We start from the raw sequence: 20,971 nt of genomic DNA on the forward strand, positions 1-20,971 counted from the left end.
GGTAGGCTCAGGCTCTGAAAGCGGTGAGTACCCTCGTGGAGAATTAGCTTGTTGTATCATATGAGGAACTAGTGGATTTTGCAAACTGGATAAGGTGCAGCACAATGGGCGATGCTTGCCTTAGGGTAATACGAAGTGGCGATACGAGAAAGTAAATCTTGCACGTTTATCATTACCAGATGAAGTTATACCGTAGCACCTATGCAGCTGCCCTTGCTAGGTATCATACAAGTACTAATGTCTGCTCTCTGTAAAGTATGATAACATACCCAAACAGCAGGAGTTGCTCGGTTTAGGTTATGTTTACCAAAGTCCACTTCCAAAATCTCTAAGTTAACAGTGAAACTAGGTGGTCACCGCTCACCCAAGATTGTGCTGCAATTGACGGTTCCTCAAGCGTTTACCCTCTAATATCTCCCTGCTCCTACTATCTCAAAGTCACAGTGCTAGGTGGTAAAATGTAGGGTTGCTCCGGAGGTGAAGTTGCGGGCTCCGTCTTGCAACATCAATGCCCTGCCTCTGGCCCGCCAGCTCGGAAATGGCGCCAAACAGCTTCGATTCCTTTACAACTGCCAATTGCCTTTGCGGACATCCGGAGAGAGCCCTGAGACACAATGACGCACCACTAACCGGTGATTGATTGCGTCCTCAAGCCTATCATATGGGGTGGCTCGTGCCGTCCACTGTTCTTGTAGACCACACGCTGGACGACATGCTAGGTATGGATACACACTAGGGCCCTGTGCGGTTGAGCTGGGCCCATTTTGGCCCGTTCCAGTGTGAAATGGACGGACGTGCCGAAATGGTTGCCAATTGGGAACCACCATTCACTAGTGGCAAACACATGAAAAGATTTCACCTTAGGGTCTCATAAAATGTTTTTTACCAGTAGCTTCAACTCTTTTCAAATTCAAACTTTCAACACTCTACCAACAACATGCCAGAATTCAGAGCTCACTTTTACATACTACAGCTACTGCTACTCCTGGCTCCAGCTCCCAGTTCCAGCTCCCAGTTCCAGCTTGAAAAACTGCATAAAACTACTAGTTAATAGATTAAACACTAGATATACTATAATAATCATAGCTACTTATAATAAAACAAAATATTTTCTTACCATAATATAGCATTTCCACTATACTGAAACTGCTTTTTGTACCTTTGGATTTAATGCTCCATAGCCTATGGTCTATAAAAACATAACAAGCTTCTTTTTAATACTGTTATGTAGAGAAGGAGAAATTTGACTACACTCAATTATCCAGTCCCAAAGATCCAAGAAAGTGGTTATTGACATGTGTATAAATGCCACCACAAGGCAACATGGATGTGCTCTTAGGATTTCTTTGATAAATCAGTAACTAGTAAGTTACTACTAGGAGTATGTACATACTCTCTAGGCAGAAAGAAGTTGATATAAAGTACTATACTGCTTGAAATTTGCATTCATTAATGGATGATTATGGTATAGATGCTATTATTATTGGCTTGAATACTCATTATTGAATGATTTGAAAATGGAATTCAAATGAAAGATAACTTGTAGATAATATTATCCTCTACAAAACCAATTACGCAGAATAGTAATTATTGCATTAATAATAATATTATTACAATAACTATTCATATATAATGTTTTTACAAAGAAACTATTATGTTATGACAATATCTGAAATGGAATATTAATGTCATTTACTATTGCCAAATAGCCATTCAGTTCTTCTATTTGGAAATAGAAGATAAATGTAACCGGTATGGGTACTCAGTTATTGGTTTTGTTTTATGTTTTGTTTTAAGTATCGTTTGATACTTAGTTTTGTTTTATTTTATGTTTTGTTTTAAGTATCGCTTTGATACTTAGTTTTGTTTTATGTATTGTTTTAAGTATCATTTTGATACTTGGTTGGTTTTACCAAAGAGTATCGCTTGATACCTTTGATTAGCTTCGTTCATGCTAGACATGAACAAGATTTGTGTATTTAAAGACCGCCTGATTCCACGATGGAAAAGGCAGACATCAACAGATAGTATTTCAATATACTTGGTTGACCAGTTACTTCTTTATTCCTCAGTACACCTTTGAAATCTCCTTTAGTTCTCAGCTCTCGCCTCCTCTCTGGTAGAGCAGGCTACCTGCCAACTATCATATCTTTACGATAATGTGACTAGCACTTTGCGAACATGTTACAGTAAATGGTCATTAGATTTAGTATGCAAAAATGAAATAGACCTTGTACAACCAAACAGGGCCTAGACTATCCATTGGCGCTGCAATTATCCTTCCATCTTTAGCCACCAGACAGCTATCTACTCAAGTACAGGCAAACTGACCCTTAATCTCATTCAATACCATACTCACAAACTTATGTGTATGGTCTGGAGTAAACACTTATTAGTTAAAAAAAACCAAAAAAAACAATGTTATCAGTACTCAGACTGTAATAAGAGTCTTCAGAGTGCTATTACAAGTAACAAAACATATACCTATAGTAGTATAAAGAGAACACTGTTGTAGGAATGATAGTAGACCAGAGTCTACTAAGTAGAGGTATAGTTAGTGAGGTAGCTTAGTTGAACATGCTATTCTATACTAGAGGTTTTTAGGTACTAGTAAGGGGTGGTGGTTACTCTACTAGGTAGGGTAATTCAAGTAGTCAATTTGGGAGTTACTCAGAGTTGGTTAATTGTAAGTTCAGGTAGAGTTACCCTACTGTTGGACCAGAGTTAGCTTGCCTTGAGGTATGGATTACCCTGCTATAGAGCCAGATTACCCTATCTTAAAAGTAACATATTACGCAGAACTTTGGGGAAAATTACTAGATTGTTTGTCACTGTTAGGAGGAGACAACCTGTATAGACTCAGAGTTGTCTACGCTAATTGAAATATATTTCTGTAGCTAGAGAATGTCTAGAAAGACTTAAGAAATCCTCGTTTCTTTTATGACTACTAAGAGCGAAGAAATGTAGATAAAGTAGTATAGAATCATAAAAACAATATTATATTGTTAAGGTGTCTTCTCCATTGCTTGATGATATCCAAAAGGTGGTAGGCACTTTGATATTTATATTCTGAGTCTGAGTGTTCTTGGACTACATCTATCTCTTATACAAATTATGTATCCCTTTAACGAAAACCAGTGACGTTGAGTATTCTCCTGAAGTGTAAATGCTAAGAGAGCCTGAAAACTATTACACTCTCTTCAATAATTACTATTTTGCTAATTGGGAACTGTATCATTTCCAATAGTAATTATCCAATCTTCAAAGTTATTAGACTGATGGCTTAGTTCTTAAGTCGAACTAAGTTGGCTCTAATTGTCTTCTCTATTGATGAAATAATCAGTTTCATCCACAGGTTAGGTGTTAGGAATACCAGGATCTAATACTAAGAAATTACCTTAAGTAGGGTAACCCCATTCAGAATTGGAATCCCTAGTCTCCAACACCCTCATTCGGCCCTCTTACGGGGCCCTCACATCATTATACATCTCAATCTCCATTGCGTCCTGTGACTATAATGCTACAGAATTGAAGGTGTCAGAATAATACTGTATATATCGCTGCCATCAGACCGACTGGATCCTGTTCACAGGATACTTGAGAAAGAACCTTCGGCTAAGTCTGAGAGCTAGAATGGAGTAAATGGGTCAACAACCTAGAGAGTCAGTAGGCTTCAAAAATATAACATCTTAGATATAGGCTATAAGTAACAGGATATTTTAATACAAAGAAATGGTATCAAATAGTAAAGAATCTCAAGGAGCGACCAATACATTCACATCCACCCTACAATAAATAGAAGAGTCTAAAACTCCCAGGAATACTACCATAGAAGCCAATAGGCTTCACAGAGTGTTACAACTAAGTTACGAAATATGTTGTCACTGCGGGGATGACTCCCAATACTCTGATAGCGATTGAAACCCTGTTACCCAGGGTAACCAAGAGTTGCTGACAGTTGAAATATTTGTCAATTTGGTAGAATAGCTTTCTGCGAGTTAGTAGGAAGTTCTTCAGAAGATCTCTATACGTTAGATAAGAAGTTATGAAGGTTTGAAGTCAAGCGACTTAGAAAGATTGTGATTACAACTACCTTTGCAGTTGCAATCCACATATGAAAGTAATCATTTGATGAATGACGGAGACAATTGGTGCCAACTCAGTTCAACTTGAGAACTAGCCCATAAGTTTAAAGACTCCACTGATCAGATAACTACTATTGGGAACAGTACTGTTCCTAGTTAGTTATATCGTAATTACTGAAGAGGATGTGATGATTTCAGGATCTCCAGGTATTCGCACTTTTTAAGAATACTCAATGTTACGAGTTATAATCAGAGAGGTACATAGTTGTATAATAAATAGATGTAGTCCGTGAATACTCAGACATGGAATATAAATATTGAAGTACCTTACAAGCTTTAAACATCATCAAGCAACAGAGAAGAGACCTTAACAATATAATATTGTTTTCACGATTTAATTCTACTTTACCTATTTCGAACTTAGTAGTCATAAACAAAACATGTAAAGTCCGAGCCTATTAGGAATACCGAGATCCGATACCTAGGAACCACCCTAGGTAGGGTAACCTTTCCCGAAATCGAAATCTCAGGTCTCCAACACCCCCCTCCGGGCCCCTTACGGGGCCCGCACGTCATCATACATATCGATCTAAGTTGCGTCCTGTGAGTATTATACCACAGAATCGAAGGTGTTAAAATAACACCATATACGTCGCCGCCGTCCGTCCGACCGGATCCTGTTCGCAGGATATATAAGAGGAGACCTTCGGCTAGGTCTGGGAAGTATAACGGAGTGAATCCGTCAACTACCCAGAAAGTTACTAGGCTTCAAGAATGAGATATCTTTGGCATAGGCCGCAAGTAACAGGACGTTTTCGTGCAAAGAGATGATGATGAATAGTAAAGGATCTTAATGAAAGACCAATACATTCACATCTACCCTACGATAACCAGAAGAGTCTGGAACTCCTGAGAATACTACCATCGAACCCAATGGAGTTCGAGAAGTGTTACAACTAAGTTCCAGTACATACTGCAACAGAGGTGGTGACTCCCAAACCGGTAACAGTAACCAGAATCCTGTTACCCACGGCAACCAAGGGTTACCGACCGAGGGATTATCTACCAACCCTATGGAAAGGCTTCCTGCAGATAAGTAGGAAGTCCTCCGAAAAAGATCTATCGGTTGGATGCAACCCGCAGACGAAACTGATCATTTCATCGACAAGGGAGACGATTGGAGCCAACACAGTTCGACTTGCGAATTATGCCATTTGTCTAAAAAGACTCTCACCATCGGATAATTACTATTGGAAACAGCATGACTTCCAAATAGTCATATTATAATTATCAAAGAGGGTGTGATGATTTTCAGGGTCTCCAGGTGTTCGCACCTTGGAAGAAAACCCGACGTTGCGAGTTATATTGGAAAAAGGTACATAGTTGTATGTTAGTTAGATGTAGTCCGCGAACACTCAGACGCGGAATATAAATATTGAAGTGCCTTCCAAGCTTTAGACATTATCAAGCAACGGAGAAGAGACCTTAACAATATAATATTGTTCTTACAATTTTACCATACTTTACTTTACCCTACTTTACTTCGCTCTTAGTAGTCATAAACGAAACGAGTGAAGTCTGAGCCTTCCTAGACAATCTCCGTCTATAAAAACGAATCTCAATTGGCCTAGACAACTCTGAAGTCTATCGGGATGTCTCCGCCTAACAGAGCCTTTCTAGACAATCTCAGTCTACAAAAACAAATTTTGGTTGGCCAAGAATTCTCTGAAGTTTATCAGGTTTTCTCCGCCTAATATTAGGTCTGCAGGAATGGTTGTAAGCATATCCTTCTGAGGTCACCGATTATGAATCTCCATACCTCCTGATCCAACAAACAGATATCCTCTAGATAACTTTGTACTGATTCGCAGTAAGCCATCTTACTATATTGGCTGAAAGTCCATCTATTGGTAACTCTTAGTTGCTTGGGACAACAGGGCTTTAGTTGCTATTTGGTATTAGAGAATAATTCCCACAACTATAACATATCTCTGAGTCTAATGGTAACACTCCAAAAAGTCTTTTGGCTTCTTAAGTAGTGTCCCTTGGAGCTTGAGACTTTTCTAATTATTATAGTGTGAATGACAATATATTGCTCTTCCTAGAGATCCTCTAATATTCATTATTATGTCTTCAGACAAAAGTGTCCTGTTACTTACCACAAATTCCAAAGTTGTTCCATCTTTAAAATCTAGTATGCTCTTGAGTAGTTGATGGATTTGCTCTATTTTGCTTTTCAGACTGGCCAATGGATCTCTCTCATATATTCTACGAACAGGATTCAGTTTGACAAAATGTGACAACATATATGGTATTATTGTGATACCTTCAAATTTGTAGAATTGTAGTTATAGGACATAACAAAGTATAATATAAATGATGACCTGCGGGCCCCATTAGAGGTCTGGAGTGGCGTATTGGAGACTAGAGTCCAATTCCAAGTGGTGTTACCCTATTTAGAGTAGTTCCTAGGAATTGGATCCCATTACTCCTCTCAGTCACATGAAACTATGTAGGGTATTAGAATCTCAAGTTGTGCAGACCTCTACCATTTAACTAGTTGAAGTCCAAGCAAGCTGTAACTTGGAACTTGGAAGTGTAGGGGCTAATACTTTCTTCTGGCCCTGTTATAAGTCCTTAGCCTTATGGGATACAGCCCGAGAGTTGCTGTAAGTCTAATAAAAGTCAACAAGCGAAGACACTCCTGTAACACAGTATATACTCATATTTTCTGATTAACCAAAAGCTGTCTGTAGAATATATGAGTGGAAGAGGAGAACCTGGAGAATGGCCTCCAGGTGACTTTATACAAAATAGAATAAAACCTACGGAGTAATATAACTTTAAAGTTAGAAGTAGTATGTGAGGTTACCAGTGGCCTGTAGGTAAGATAACTGAAGTCTGTTGCTCGGCAAGCATAATAGTATTGGAGAATTGTTAAGAACTCTAAGATACAAGACTGAAGTTACGATAAGACCTACTTCTAGGAGTGTTGACTGTAGATAGTACCTACTAGTAGTCAACCTTCAAAGGAGTCTATTAGAGGAGTTACATGGCTATCATCCAGAATAATATAGAATAGCGTAGAACCAGATAGATGTTCAGGAGCTGCGAATACTCGTAGAAGACTTAGTGTATATTGGTAGAGAGTTCTATAGTTAGCATAGTATCCACTCAGACATGTTAGCTCACTACTAATGTATTAATAATGTGAAGAGTTTTAACTCCAGCGATTGCATCATTGATGTAGCCACTAAAACACTTCTGTTAAGTAGATATTAGAAAGCCAGGGAGTAATCTAGTTCACTATTGAGAATCTTTGGTCCAACCCATAGAGGTTGGATAAATAGCCCATGGCAGTTGTGTGCTCATAAAGGCACAGTAGTGATAGGAAGCTTGTAATTTTTATTTTTATTTTTATCAGTTATTTTGTAGGATACCTCTATGGAGAAGTCATTTTCACAGGATGCCATAAAAAATAAATTTCTTCACAGGATAGCCTGTACAAATGTTTTTTCTCCATGGCTCCCCTCTTTCCATTATGTCTAGAAAATAAGAGCATGTATAGTAACCATAAACAATCAAACACCTTGAATAAACTTTTAAAAGAGTTTAATTAAAGTACAGAAGTGTCAAATATGAGAGTGTTGACAGGTCCTTGTATAATGACCAATGATACTGCAGGCTAAACATCATGGAGGGGCATGGGTAGGTATTTCAGTATTAGGTAGGGCTCTGGGTCTAGTAATAAGTACATGCAAATTCTGTTGTCATCAGTGATCTCCTGCCCACATTCTTTTCTTTACTGCCCTTCCTTGTGGTATACAAGTCAATAGTGGTTCAATAATTGATGAAGTACTCTCTTGCCTATTTCTTCCGCTACTGAGTATCTGTTCATTATACCCATTCTCTTCATTCAAGCTATAGCTATTTGAGTCATCTGGTACAAGTCCCTGTCTACTTCCAGTAGTATTTACTTCTGGACCAGTACTGTATTTGGCCACTACTGCTGCAGCTTCATCTAAATTACCAGTAGGAGTAGGAGTTAAGGTCACAAGTAGGCCAATAGGAATATTTTCCTTACAAGGATTGTGATAGTTCTAAATGAGTGAGTATTGAGGTATATGATCGATTGATGCAAGTTGAAGGTGATAAATAACTGCAATAGCATGGCAGCAAGGTATATCTGTATCAAAGAATAGTCAACAAGTACATTTTTGAGCCTCCAGATTGACTATATAGACAACTGTACTAGCACTGGGATTTGCTTTCACAACTTGAGTAGTATAACAAGACTCCACAGAGTACTAGTACAGTTAGCCAAACCTATACACATACTGGTATCAAGAGATAACTGTGGTGGGAATGGTGGTAGACTAGAGTTTACCGAGTAGAGGTACTGTTAGTTAGATATTTCAGTGGGACATGCTATGCTATACTAAGAAGTACATAGGTACTAGTAAGGAGTAGTGCTTACCCTACTGGGTAGGGTAATTCAAGTAGTCAATTGGGGAGTTACCCTGATTTGCTCGATGGTGAGTCCAGGTAGAGTTACCCTACCTTCAGATCAGAGTTGTCCTATCTTAAGCCAAGGGGTTACCCTACTATGAAGCCAAGTTACCCTACCTAGAAAGTAACTTATCCTGCAGGACTTTGGAGGAAGCTACTAAATTGTTTGTCACGTGAGACTACATAGGATATTCAAATCTCTAGTTAAACAAATTGCTCCTGCACAACTAGTTGAGCTCTGAACAAGTTATAACTTGGAGGTGTGGTGGCTAACACTCTCCTCCGACCCCAATATAAGTCTCTACCATCATGAGCTACAGCCTGGAGAGTTGCTGTAAGCCAAGTAACAGTCTACAAGTGGAGACACTCCTGTAACAAGGTATACACTCACACCATACATCTCACCAAAAGCTTTCCGCACAATAGATGAAGAGGTTGGGGCGAACTGGAAGAATAGTCTCCGGGTGATTTCATGTAAAACAGACCAGATCTGCCGGAGTAATACCTCTTTGAGGATAGAAGTAGTATGTGAGATTACTGGAGGCCTATCAGCAAGTTAACTGAAGTCCGTTACCCTAAAAGTGTAACAGTATTAGACAATCATTAAGGACTCCAAAACACTAGTCTGAGGTTACACTGACCTACTTCTAGAATAGTTGACTGTGGGTACCACCTATTGGTAGTCAAGCTTCAAATGGGTTAATCGTAAGAGCTACATAGCTATCATTCGGAATGATTTGGAATAGGGTAGAACCAGATAGATGTTCAGAAGCTGTGAATGCTTGTAGAAGACTAAATTTATATGGGTAGAGAGTTCCATAGTTGATATTTCATCCACTCGGGCATGTCAGCTCACCACTAGTATGTCTGCAATAAGAAGAGTTTTTACTCCTGCAGTTGCATTGTAGATGTAGTGGCTAAAACACTTCTACTGGGTGGATGTTAGTATACTAAAGAGTAGTCTACTTCGCTAGGAGGATCTTTGGTCAATCTATGCAGGTTAGCTAGACAGTTCAAGGGAGCAGGATGCTCACAAATACAGAGTAGTAATGAGGAGCAACTGGCAGTATATGAAATCTACTTAAGTATATGCAAGTTCTCCTCTACTCTGTCAATCAACTACCTCTTGAGATCAGTACTTAATTGAGTAACGCTGTGGCTTAACGAATGTTCAGTTTTAATGTTTTGTTTCTTCAAACTCTACCATACTTTGAAATTTATTATATTTGTTCGCATTTACAGAAGAATTCAACTCGGTACAGTCACAACCTGGTGATGCCTTTTTCTAGAAAGAGTACCAATTACACTAGCTAACCTTCACGGATCAGACTAAAGATCCTCTATAATAAACTAGACTACTCCGTGATTTGCTAACATCTACCTGACAGAACAGTTATAACCACTAGATCTACAATGTAACTGCAGGAGTAAAAGCTCTTCTTATCACGGACATGTCCGTGGCAAGCTGTCTTGCCCTAGTAGATGCAATACCAACTATGGAACTTTCTATCCATATACACTTAGTCTTCTACAAGTATCTGCAGCCTCTGAAATCTATCCAGTTCTACCCTATTCTATATCTTTCGTGATGATGGTCATGTAACTTCTTGAATTGACTTTTTTAGATGGTAACTACCACTAGGCACTACCCACAGTCAATCCTCCTAGAAGTAGGTCTCATCTTGACCTCAGACCAGTATCTCAGAGTCCGTAATGATTCTCAAATACTTTTACACTTTTAGGGCAATGGACTTTGGTTACCTCTACTATAGGCCTCCGGTAATCTTACATACTTCTTCTAACTTCAAGGTAGTATTACTCTGGCAGTTCTACCACGTTGTACATGAAACCATCTGGAGACCATTCTCCAGGTTTGCCTTTACCCTCTCATATATCCCACAGACAGCTTCAGGTTAGATGGACAGCGTGAGCGTATATGATGTTACAGGAGTATCACCATTTGTAGACTTTTATTAGACTTACAGCAACTCTCCGGGATGTAGTTCATAATACTAGGAACTTATAACGGGGCCAGAGGGGGGTGTTAGCCACCACACTTCCATGTTACAGCTTGTTCAGAGCTCAACTGGTTGAGCGAGAATGATCTGTACAATCTGAGATTTGAATACTATATCTAGTCTCACATGACCAACAATTAAGTAATTCCACTCAAAGCACAGTTTAACAAGCTACTTTCAAGATAGGATAACTTGGCTCCATAGTAGGATAACTCATGGTCAAAGGCAGGGTAACTATCCTGTCTAAAGGTAGGGTAACTCTACTCAGACTCACCATCAAGCAATTCAGTGTAAGTCCTAAATTGACTACTTAGATTACCCTATCCAGTAGGGTAATCACCGCTCTTTACTAGTACTTATATACTTCTCAGTATTGTATAGTATGTTCTACTGAGGTACCTAGCTAACAGTACCTCTTCTCGGTAGACTCTGGTCTACCACCATTTCTACTGCACCAGTCTCTTGCCACCAGTATGAGTATAGGTTTGCCTAATTGTAATAGTACTCTCTAGAGTCTCATTACAGTCAGTAACTCATAATTGTTCTAAGTAGCCGGTTCTTGGTCATTGTTTAGTATTAGTGATAATTCTCGCAACTACAATGTATTCTTTAACCTAGTTATAACACTCCGAGAAGTTTATTTACTTCTTTGGTAGTGCTCTCTAGGAGTTCTAGACTTGTCTAATCTTTGTAGGATAGGTGAGGATAGGTTAGCCTTTCATAGAGGTCCTCCAACATTCAATATCATCTCTTTATCAGAAAATGTCCTATTACCTTTGGCTCCCACCAAAGATATCCCTTATTTTACACCTAGCAACCCACTGGATAGTTGACAGATGTACTCTATTCCACTTCTCTGACCTAGCTGAAGGTCCCCTTCTATTTATTTCATGAACAGGAGCTAACCAGACACACTATTGCAATATAAATCGTATTATTCTAGCACCTTTAATTCTGTGGTATTATAGTCACAGGACACAACTAAGATCAATACAAGTGATAACATGCAGGACCCATATAGGGGCCAGAGAAGGGTGTTGGAGACCAGTGATTCCAATTCCAAGTAGGGTTACCATACTTTGGATAGTTCTTAGATATTGGATCCCAGTACTCCTAACCATTACCCAGCAGTTCTTGTTATATTCTTCCTCTAACTTTTATGTAAACCAAACTATTCCAGATTATTGGCTGCAATTGAAGGCAGTCTTATCTGAAAAATAACTTGACTCTAATCAGACTCACTACAGTTATAAAAGTTTTCTGCCCAATTTAGTCTTATCTGCTTTGTTTCTGCATTAAGAAATGATTTAATTCTTACACCACAGTAGATGTAGCCCTCCCTATAGAAAATATATCACAGCAAGTAATTAGAAGCTTGAATTCTTGTAAGCTTTACAACTTCCAATAAGGGAAGATGGCGAATATAGGAAATTGCTGTCACTGTTTTGATAAGACAATATTTGATCAGTGTGGCTAAAACTGGCTTGTAGCCACAGGTATAGTAGAGTGATTGATGTACAGTACTAATACCATAAACAAGCCCATGAAGACTGTTTATAGGAATATCAAATTCCTCATATATTTAGTGATATATCCATCCACCTTACTTATAGAGTCACTGAATTGTATCATATTCAGTTGGAGTTACTGTGTAGTATGGTATGACTTTCATTATAGTCGTTAGCTTAACATCTACATTTTATCTTTATCTTTATCTTTATCCTTATCCTCATCCTCACTTCCCCACCCCTACCATCATCCTTATCCCCTAGCCTCTTCTCCTTCTCCTTTTTACCTTTACCTTTACCTTTACCTTTAACTTCTCCTACTACTTCTCCTTCGCCTCTTTGACTCTTTTTTAATTCTTAAATTAATAATACTTTAATTCTTTGGATTTTTTTATACTTACATATAATGTGGACAAATTATCAGCCATATTAAAGCTGCCACTAGTAGATGGATTTCCTACAAGTGCAAGTATGGGAAATAAGTGTTACATGGTTGCAATAGCCATGATGGTAGCAAATGTATTCATCAAATGAGATATTAGCTATTCTTGTGATGGAGTTTACATTACTGTTAAAGTTCCTACTGGTATATGATCCTTCTATATATGACCCAGTTGTAGTAGGCATAATGAGGAGGGTGTGAAATAGAACTTTGTTTCACATAAGTACACTCAACATCTACTCATACTGGTAAAATATAATACTTTTATTTTTTACCACTAGCAATATCTTCTACAAGAATCAATTTTTGTGTGTTTGTTTTTTTATTATACAGATATCATTTTCTTGTGTTACATCTGCCAAGCTCTCATCCAAATTTTTTATCATCCCAGCATGCAGATCTCTTCAGCCATTCTGACCAGGTCAATATTGTATGTTGACAAAATTAACCGCAATTCAACAATTGGTAGCAACTCACCCATCTTAATCACTCCATACTCTTAACAGTACCTAAAGGAATTGCTCTAACTTAACCAAGAAGAAACCATTTTGTTTAATTTTTTTTTTCAATAAACTATACCTCCTGTTCTTTGCAGTCATGCCAAAAAACCTATTCCCTGCACATATCTCTCTGAGTTTACCAGGGGGAGGATTCTCAGGTTACATGAGCCTCCGATGAGATATTAGCAAATTTTCCACTATCTTAATATCTCCTACACTACTGGCAGAAATACAATTGCAAAGTGACATCAAGAGGCCAAGGAGAATAAGAGTAGAGGAAGACATCCTAAAACTACCAAGTTATAAGATGATGCTATGGTAGAGGAAGCTCTTAAAAATCACCATACTACCTATTCTGACATTGCTAAGCAAGTTACTTCCAATGTTTCTAGTAAGACAATAAGTGTAACGATCCCTCCTTGGATGGTTAGTTCTTAGCGACAGGTAACGATACTTCTCTTCTCTTTCTTCTCCTTTCTTCGTCTTACAATTGCACTAGGCCTCTGCCTATGTTACTGATAGTACAAGACCTCTGTCTTCAGTCGGGAACGCCTATCGTAAGCTTTCTCTAACTCTTCTTTGTGAAGAGCTTTCCTGGGCATAACGATAACGTTGCAATAAAGATATAGATCGTAAAGGTGCTTTATATTCGTTAAAGTAATAAGTAGGAAAAGTGCTTAGAACAAAGCATGAAGAACCTATCCTCCTCGGCCACATCAGCCTCCTTATATAGTATTCTTCCCACCCGTAGTCATGTGACCCAAAGTGGTCATATGTGCGAAACCAAATCATAACAAACTAATCATGTGACCAAAGTGGTCACATACTCAAAACCCATGACCTCATAGCGAGGTCATGTGTAAAAACTCATAAACCAATCATAACACAATAAACAAGTCATATGACTTGACTGAGTCATATGCGTGAAACCAATGACCTCATAACGAGGTCATGTGTGAAACACAAATCATATGCGCAAGGCTTACCTGTAAGGCACACTCGCAAGGCATGCTCGCCAGGTGCACGTCCTATGACTCATATTTGAGCCATGTGCAAAAGTGTTACAAATCCCACACATAACAAATCATATGACTCGAATGAGTCATATGTGTGAAACAATAACATACCTGTGACTCATAACCATGTGTCACGTGAAAACCTTTTTCACGCCAAGCCAGCTTCGTGACAATAAGGAGAACACTTAAAAAAAAGCATCTTAGAAAGTGTATGGTATAAGAGAGAGTTTATTTGGATAAAGATCTAGCTGAAGAGAGGTTAGAATAGGCATTGGCTCATAGGCATTGAATAAAAGAGATGTGGAGAAAGAAGGCAATGTGGAGGAATGAGGTAGCTGTGGAAAGATAAGGAAAGAGGAGAAAATGGGTTTTCAGATACCTATATGAGAAATAGAATAAGGATTATGTTGAACCTAAGGCTAGGGGAGGGGAGAGAGGGATTAGCCAGATGATGACCAGTTGTTTTTATAGTCAAACTCATAGTCTTTTTTTACCTGTTTTTTCTGATCCTTCTTCTGCTAGTGGTGGAGTTACTAGGAACTGTCACGAATATGGCTTGGCGAGGAAAAGGTTTTCACGTGACACATGGTTATGAGTCACAGGTATGTCATTGTTTCACACATATGACTCATTCGAGTCATATGATTTGTTATGTGTGGGATTTGTAATGCTTTTGCACATGGCTCAAATATGTGTCATGGGAGTGCGCCTGGCGAGTATGCCTTGTGAGTGTGCCTTGCGGGTAGGCCTGGCTCATATGACTTATGTTTTGCATGTGACCTCGTTATGAGATCATAGATTTCATGCATATGACTCAGTCGAGTCATATGACTTGTTTATTGCGTTATGATTGGTTTATGAATTTTGCACATGACCTTGTTATGAGGTCAGGGGTTTTGAGCATGTGACAACCTTGGTCACATGACTAGTTTGTTATGATTTGGTTTTGCACATGTGACCACTTTGGGTCACATGACTATGGGTGAAAAGAACACTATATAAGGAGGCCGATGCGACCGAAGAGGATAGGTTCTTCATGCTTTATTCTAAGTACTTTTCCTACTTATTACTTTAACGAATATAAAACACCTTTACGATCTTTATCTTTATTGCAATGTTATCGCTACGCCAAGGAAAGTTCTTTATAAAGAAGAGTTAGAGAAAGCTTACAATAGGCATTCCCGATAAAAGACAGAGGTCTTGAACTATCAGTAACATAGGCAGAGGCCTAGCGCTATCGTAAGACAAAGAAGAGGAGAAGAAGAAAAAGAGAAGTATCGTTCCCTGTCGCCAAAACCTAACCATCCAAGGAGGGATCGTTACAGGAACTCAATTATTGATGTTTATTATTATTATGAATTTCTAGGGATATGGGAGAATATCAGAGAAAAGGCTGGAGATGAAGAGGTATTTTTTATTATTGACAATGCTAAGACTCACTTGCCTTTTAGGAGATAGCTCAGAGGGCAGAGAATTACACTGATGGAAATTCCTGCCTATTCACCAGATCTCAATCCAATTGAAAATATTTGGTCTCTGGTGAAAGGTAAACTTCACAAGCACTACCCTGAGCTATATCTTATGAAGGGTGATGTTAATGTAGTTAAGAAGGCAATAGTAGAGGCCATCACTTATTGTTGAGAACTTCTTGACCCAAAGGTTTTTGATACTTTAGCTGGATCAATGGTGGATAGAATAGAGGCAATTATTAAGTCTGATGGATGGTATACCAAATATTAATTTCTACTATGTATTTACATCTTTTTTTTTTGGTTTTCATGATAGTGGATTGGTGGGTGAGTGTGGTTGTCATCGCCAAAGATTTTCCTCTGTTGAATCATGGTTAATTTTGTCCACGCACAATACTTTCCAACAAAAACAGGGTTCTTTCCGTCCTCGATTTTTACTTCCATATCCGAGTCCTTGTGTATTTAGAACCTTCCTGATCGAATATGTGCGAATGTTGTGCGGAGCCCTATCTCCATTCGACCATACCCTACCGGTATCAGACCGTGTCACCATACCCTAAGGTAGCGCGACAGCTGATTCACCTCCAACCGATTCCCACCCAGCCAGTCAACCAACACACAACCATCTCCAACATACCTTTAAAATCCGTCTGTCGGCATAACACGATCTCACCATTATGCAAAACAAATTTCCCCACATTTACTTCACCCTGCGGGACCGTCCCGTGCCATACCCGCCTGCACTCAAGAATGGGTGGCTTGGATAAGTGTTTCCCGATATCGCCAGGCGGGGTAGCACAATTGGTCTATGTTCGTGTCCAACTTCGCACTCCGGTGACTATTGCTCTAGAAAGCTCGCAGCTTCTATGGCAATCTCCATTCGGATGGATGAATGGTGGTGGGGCGATCGCTGTGGTTTTTCGATCGCTGCAGAGAATCCTCCGATTTTTGAACCGAAGGGTAAGGGTCGGTGCCATTCTGGAGAGGGGAAGTTCTGTGGAGGAGGGATTTGATTGGTGTTTTGGGCCAATAGTGTGAGAGTGATGTGGAGGGAGTGTGCCTACGCGCAAGTTCCCGTGACGTCGTGGATGGCGGGCTGGCGAGTGGAGGTTGGTATAAGTAGGCCCGGTTCCTCCGGTCAAGAGGCAGTCCAGCAGGCCCAAACCAAGTACAGTACCACTATTGCGCCGCAGCACACTCCCAACAAATCTTACAATGCACCTCACTTCTACAATCTTACTCACCCTCGGAGCACTGATCGGCAATGCCCAAGCCGTCGTAAAAGCCCTCGACCTCTCCTCGCCGCGGGGAACTAGCGTGTGGACCTGTGTGCAACGCCAATCCTTCCTAAAAGCTGTACCCCGACTATACCAAGAAGCCTGCCTCGTATAGCTCCCCCCTCCTCCCTTACCCAAAGTCTAACATCCTCAGCTTGGCGGCCGCATAGATCCAAACTTCATAACAAGCTACAATCAAATTCGCGCCTCGGGAATCACGAACATCGATGGCTACTTCTTCCCATGCACGGGCTTCTGGCACGACTGCAAATCCCCGCAACAACAAGTGGACGAGATAGTATACTTCCTCGTGGCAGAGGACATCTCGGTGAAGCGTTTATGGCTGGACTTGGAACCTCCAAGTCCGAATTCCCCATGTCAGGGGTGGAACTACGGCACTGCGCTGAATATTGCCCTCGCCACGGAGTTTGTCACAGCTATTAAGGCTACGGGGCTGGAGTGGGGGATCGTGCGTTGCCTTCTCCTTTCTTCCGTTTTCTTGCCTCCCTTTCGTCGTATAACCGGGGCTGATTTTTCTATGGATGCGTAGTATGCGAATGGGAATCAGTGGGCGACCATGTTTGGCTCCAGGAGTGTGGATATCGCGAGCGATTTGCCCCTTTGGGCCGTGCAGTGGGATGGGGTCCCTACGCTTGGGAGCGTTACTACCTTCATGGGTGGGTGGACTAGGGCGTTTGCAAAGCAGTATGGGAAGAGTACCGGTGGGTGTGCACCGGCCGGGGCGTTTGATTTGAATGTTTTTACAGAATAGACAGGGAGGTGGTGGATCGAGTGAGTTGTTGTGATGGTTACAAGGGGTGGAGTTGTGTGTTGGAAATGGTTCTGCAAAATTGAGCCTGTGCAGGCTCCTCAGCCAAGGCTCATCAAGTTACTTGCCCTGTGCTAGGTAGATCGGTTAGCTGAGAGTTTTTTTCTCTTCTTTTCAAGCGCGGTGAGAATTTTGGGGCAGCCTCGTGATGCCATACTGTACCCCCTGGGAAGAAAAAAGAAAGCTCCTTTAATATCGGGTCGGAGGGGTCACCAGGGGGGGGTGTATAAAACGCGAGTGATACATAATGACTGGCAATGAACATGCACTCCCCGGAGTACTCGTAACTTCAATTATCATACCGGAGGCCCACCGCTCAGCAACGCATCCCCTTTCGGCGTAGCACAACGGCCTAGCTTACTGTTATGTGTGAAACCCACGTACCGAGAAGCGCAAGCGCTCTCACATTCGAACCCGGAGGTTCCCGGATAAGCGATGACTATGGTCAGATGCAAACACGAACATAACTGCAGACCCCGCTTGATAAGTGCTTTTTCAAGAACATCTTACCGACCTCGCCTCCAAGTACTCGTACAATCCTGATATCGGTACTGTGCGATGAGGAGAACGTCCCAAGACTGAGCAAAACGTTAACTTTTACCGGGATGCTATAATTAGCTTTACAGGTGCTTTTTACACCCCGGAGGGTGGCCGGGAGGGCCCGGTCGACGATCTTGGGGGGGCAGAAATTGCCAGTACTCGTACTTTTGGTTGGACCTCCGACTGAAGAGGTTTCGGCCATTGAATCTTGCGCTACGGTGGTCACGTCGAGTATACGAGTACCAGTAGACCGGCCGTTCGGGCGGGCCGCTGCTCGAGTACTGTACGGTACTCGAGCACTCGTAGAATCTCTTGAAATCTACCACTAGCCTATCAGCGGGAACAAGTGGGATGGCCCGGGATAGGTTTGGCTCGACGGACTGACAGAATTGTGAAAATGAGTTGATCAGATCTAACACGTCTAGTGTGCCGATCCTATCATTGTCAAGGAAAACGCTGATCGTTCTCGGGCCCTTTTGTCCATGGATCCGGTACGGTACTCGAGTAATTACGGGGCTGGCGAAGCCGGCGGACCCCAAGAGTTTTTACGGTACGGCATTTGTCAACACAAGATCCCTCGTGGTAGTCAGACGCCTCTCATGCTGCTCCGGCCGTGGCATACTTGTACTGCAGTATTGGCGGCCAGGATAAAGGCTTGGTGAGTTTTCCTGACGGCTTCTGGGAGAGTTTCCTGGGGGGGGGTCCAAGTTATATGAGGAGAGCGGCATTGGCACTGGATTACCGTACTCGAGTACTTATGACCGATTCCCCAGGACTCATTTTCATGCTGCTACTGGTGTGGTGCTGATTTTTTCTCTTTCTCGTTGAAGCCGTGTTAGCAAACAAGGATAATAAATTATTCCTAGCCCATGCCCCCAATAGCGATATGCATCGAAAATTATTCTTGGCGCCCAAGAAACTTCTTTGTCCTTCTCTTGGAGCCAATTGTTTAAGCTTATCTTTTACCTGTGGTGGAACCACTCCTAAGACTGCTTCAGCGTCTCTAACTGGCTTGCCACTTGCATCCACCCCCCTACAAGGACACTGGCAACACCCGTTATGCGCTGCTGTGCCGCTATTCGCCTCCCAGGACCCCCGCAACGACGCACCGATATGACCAGCAAAGGATCACAGCAGTCCACCGGTACCCGAGTAGGGAGAAGAGTTAGGAGCCTAACACCATGGACACACCCACAAAATTATTCCCATCATTCCCATGTGTTGGGGGGGGAAAAGGCGGAACGGTAGATCCCACGACATTGTACTCGAGTGCTTTTTTGGATGATGGACCCATCCACCACGATGGCAATTGTGCCGGTACGGTACAGTCTCTCATTGGGCCAGAGCTTCACCCAGAACTGCAATACTCAACCCACAAGTAGGCTCCGCAGCTTGGTACAAGTACAGCGTGGTTGGGTTTCACAGTTGTGCACGTATCCGTAGATGCGTTTTTTCTGCTTTGAATTCCCACCACCTTTATTACCTCTTATCCTCCCCTCCGTCCCTCCACACCCTTCGACCTTTCGTCAACTGTTTTGTTTTTACTTCCAAAAAGGCTAGTGATATGGAGTCTCCACGAGGTTCATGTCCAAGTGGATATAATTGGTACGTATGTGCGCTGTCCACGTACAATGGTTGCTGTCGGATAGACCCCTGCTCGCTTCCACAAGGTTGCCCGCCGGATGCTCAGTTCTCCTCAACCTTGCCTGGCGGTACCGGTACCATCCCCAGTCCCAATCCGGGAACTTCAGCAACAAGGTCCCCTTCAGCAACAGTGAAAACGTCTTCTACATCGCCTGTATCCCCTACAGTCCCACCTGTTTCTGGTTTGGATCCCACCTCCAGTTCACCGGTACACACTTCCACCCCCGCGTTTTCAACCTCTGGGACTGCCTCTTCCGCTTTGCCCACCAGCGCCGGTTCGAACTCCGGCGGGAACTCCAAAGACACAAACCCAGTCCCACAGGCAGTCATCGTCGGGGCGACAATCGGCGGGGTTCTCATTATCCTAATAATAATCCTGATCATAATGCTCTGCCGCCGCCGCCGAGAGAGCAAAAATTCCGCGAATGACCTCCCAAATTACGACAGCGAACCCTCCCCCGGTGATGGTGCTGTCAGAGGTATCTCAAACCCCGCCCCAAGCCCGACCCTTAACTCCCCCCCGCTAACGGAAAGCCATTATAGCGGAGCGCAATGGCTTCTTAGCCCTCTTCACACGAACCCGCCCGATGTCCGCCGCCAAAGCTATAACAATGCCAACTGACTCCCCCTCGACGACATTCACCGAACTCCCCACCTCCAGCTCTCGACACAACAGCCTCATACCTGGCTTCGTAGAACTCGCCTCGCCGCCAATCTCCCCCGTGTCGGGGCTATCGTCTGGAGACCGGATGGTGTACTCTAGCACTAACGTGTCTACTGCTTCTACTGGCGCCGTAGTGTCGCCGCACGAGACATTGCGTGGCGGAGCCAGGCCGGTTATGAGCCCGAATATGGCGCACCATAGGAGGGAGGGGAGAAAGCATGCACTATCTTGGCAGAATCTTGAGTCTGGGAATGGGTGTTGAGTTGGTCGTATGTGTATTTTTTTTCTTTGTTTATATTCTTTTGGGTGATGTATTTCTTTTATATTCCGGAAAACGGTGAGAGTAGTAATGGGGGGTTGATGAAATGGGCCGGCGTTTTTATAAGGGTATTTTTGTGGTTTAGCGTTTAACGGGTGAAGCGGCACCAAGTCAAGGTGCTAGAGTATATATATTCTTCTGAGCATCCTTG

At 41.9% G+C, this 20,971-nt stretch overlaps 2 protein-coding genes; both read left to right on the plus strand.

Annotated features, from left to right (window-relative positions):
• The first annotated feature begins 16,173 nt into the window (after positions 1-16,173).
• Positions 16,174-17,743, plus strand: GSTUM_00010928001 (uncharacterized protein). XM_002841594.2 has 3 exons: positions 16,174-16,933; positions 16,979-17,293; positions 17,375-17,743. Exons 1-3 carry the CDS (start codon positions 16,763-16,765, stop codon positions 17,594-17,596), a joined length of 708 nt encoding a protein of 235 aa, XP_002841640.1. The 5' UTR covers positions 16,174-16,762; the 3' UTR covers positions 17,597-17,743.
• A 1,545-nt stretch (positions 17,744-19,288) lies between these two features.
• On the plus strand, positions 19,289-20,459 carry GSTUM_00010929001 (uncharacterized protein; the record flags this gene model as incomplete). XM_002841595.2 has 1 exon in its annotated part: positions 19,289-20,459. The coding sequence occupies exon 1, from the start codon at positions 19,758-19,760 to the stop codon at positions 20,457-20,459; it is 702 nt and encodes a 233-aa protein (XP_002841641.1). The 5' UTR covers positions 19,289-19,757.
• Positions 20,460-20,971: the final 512 nt, after the last annotated feature.

The sequence above is a fragment of the Tuber melanosporum genome, assembly GCF_000151645.1.
Source record: "Tuber melanosporum whole genome shotgun sequence assembly, scaffold_77, strain Mel28".
In the NCBI taxonomy this organism is placed as follows: domain Eukaryota; kingdom Fungi; phylum Ascomycota; class Pezizomycetes; order Pezizales; family Tuberaceae; genus Tuber; species Tuber melanosporum.

What these genes read in the sequence shown, in the direction of transcription:
- GSTUM_00010928001 (XM_002841594.2), top strand. Translation starts at nt 16,763, where the DNA reads ATGCACCTCACTTCTACAATCTTACTCACCCTCGGAGCACTGATCGGC. An exon ending in TATACCAAGAAGCCTGCCTC is followed by an intron (nt 16,934 to 16,978) that starts GTATAGCTCCCC and finishes TAACATCCTCAG; the next exon opens with CTTGGCGGCCGCATAGATCC. An exon ending in CGGGGCTGGAGTGGGGGATC is followed by an intron (nt 17,294 to 17,374) that starts GTGCGTTGCCTT and finishes ATGGATGCGTAG; the next exon opens with TATGCGAATGGGAATCAGTG.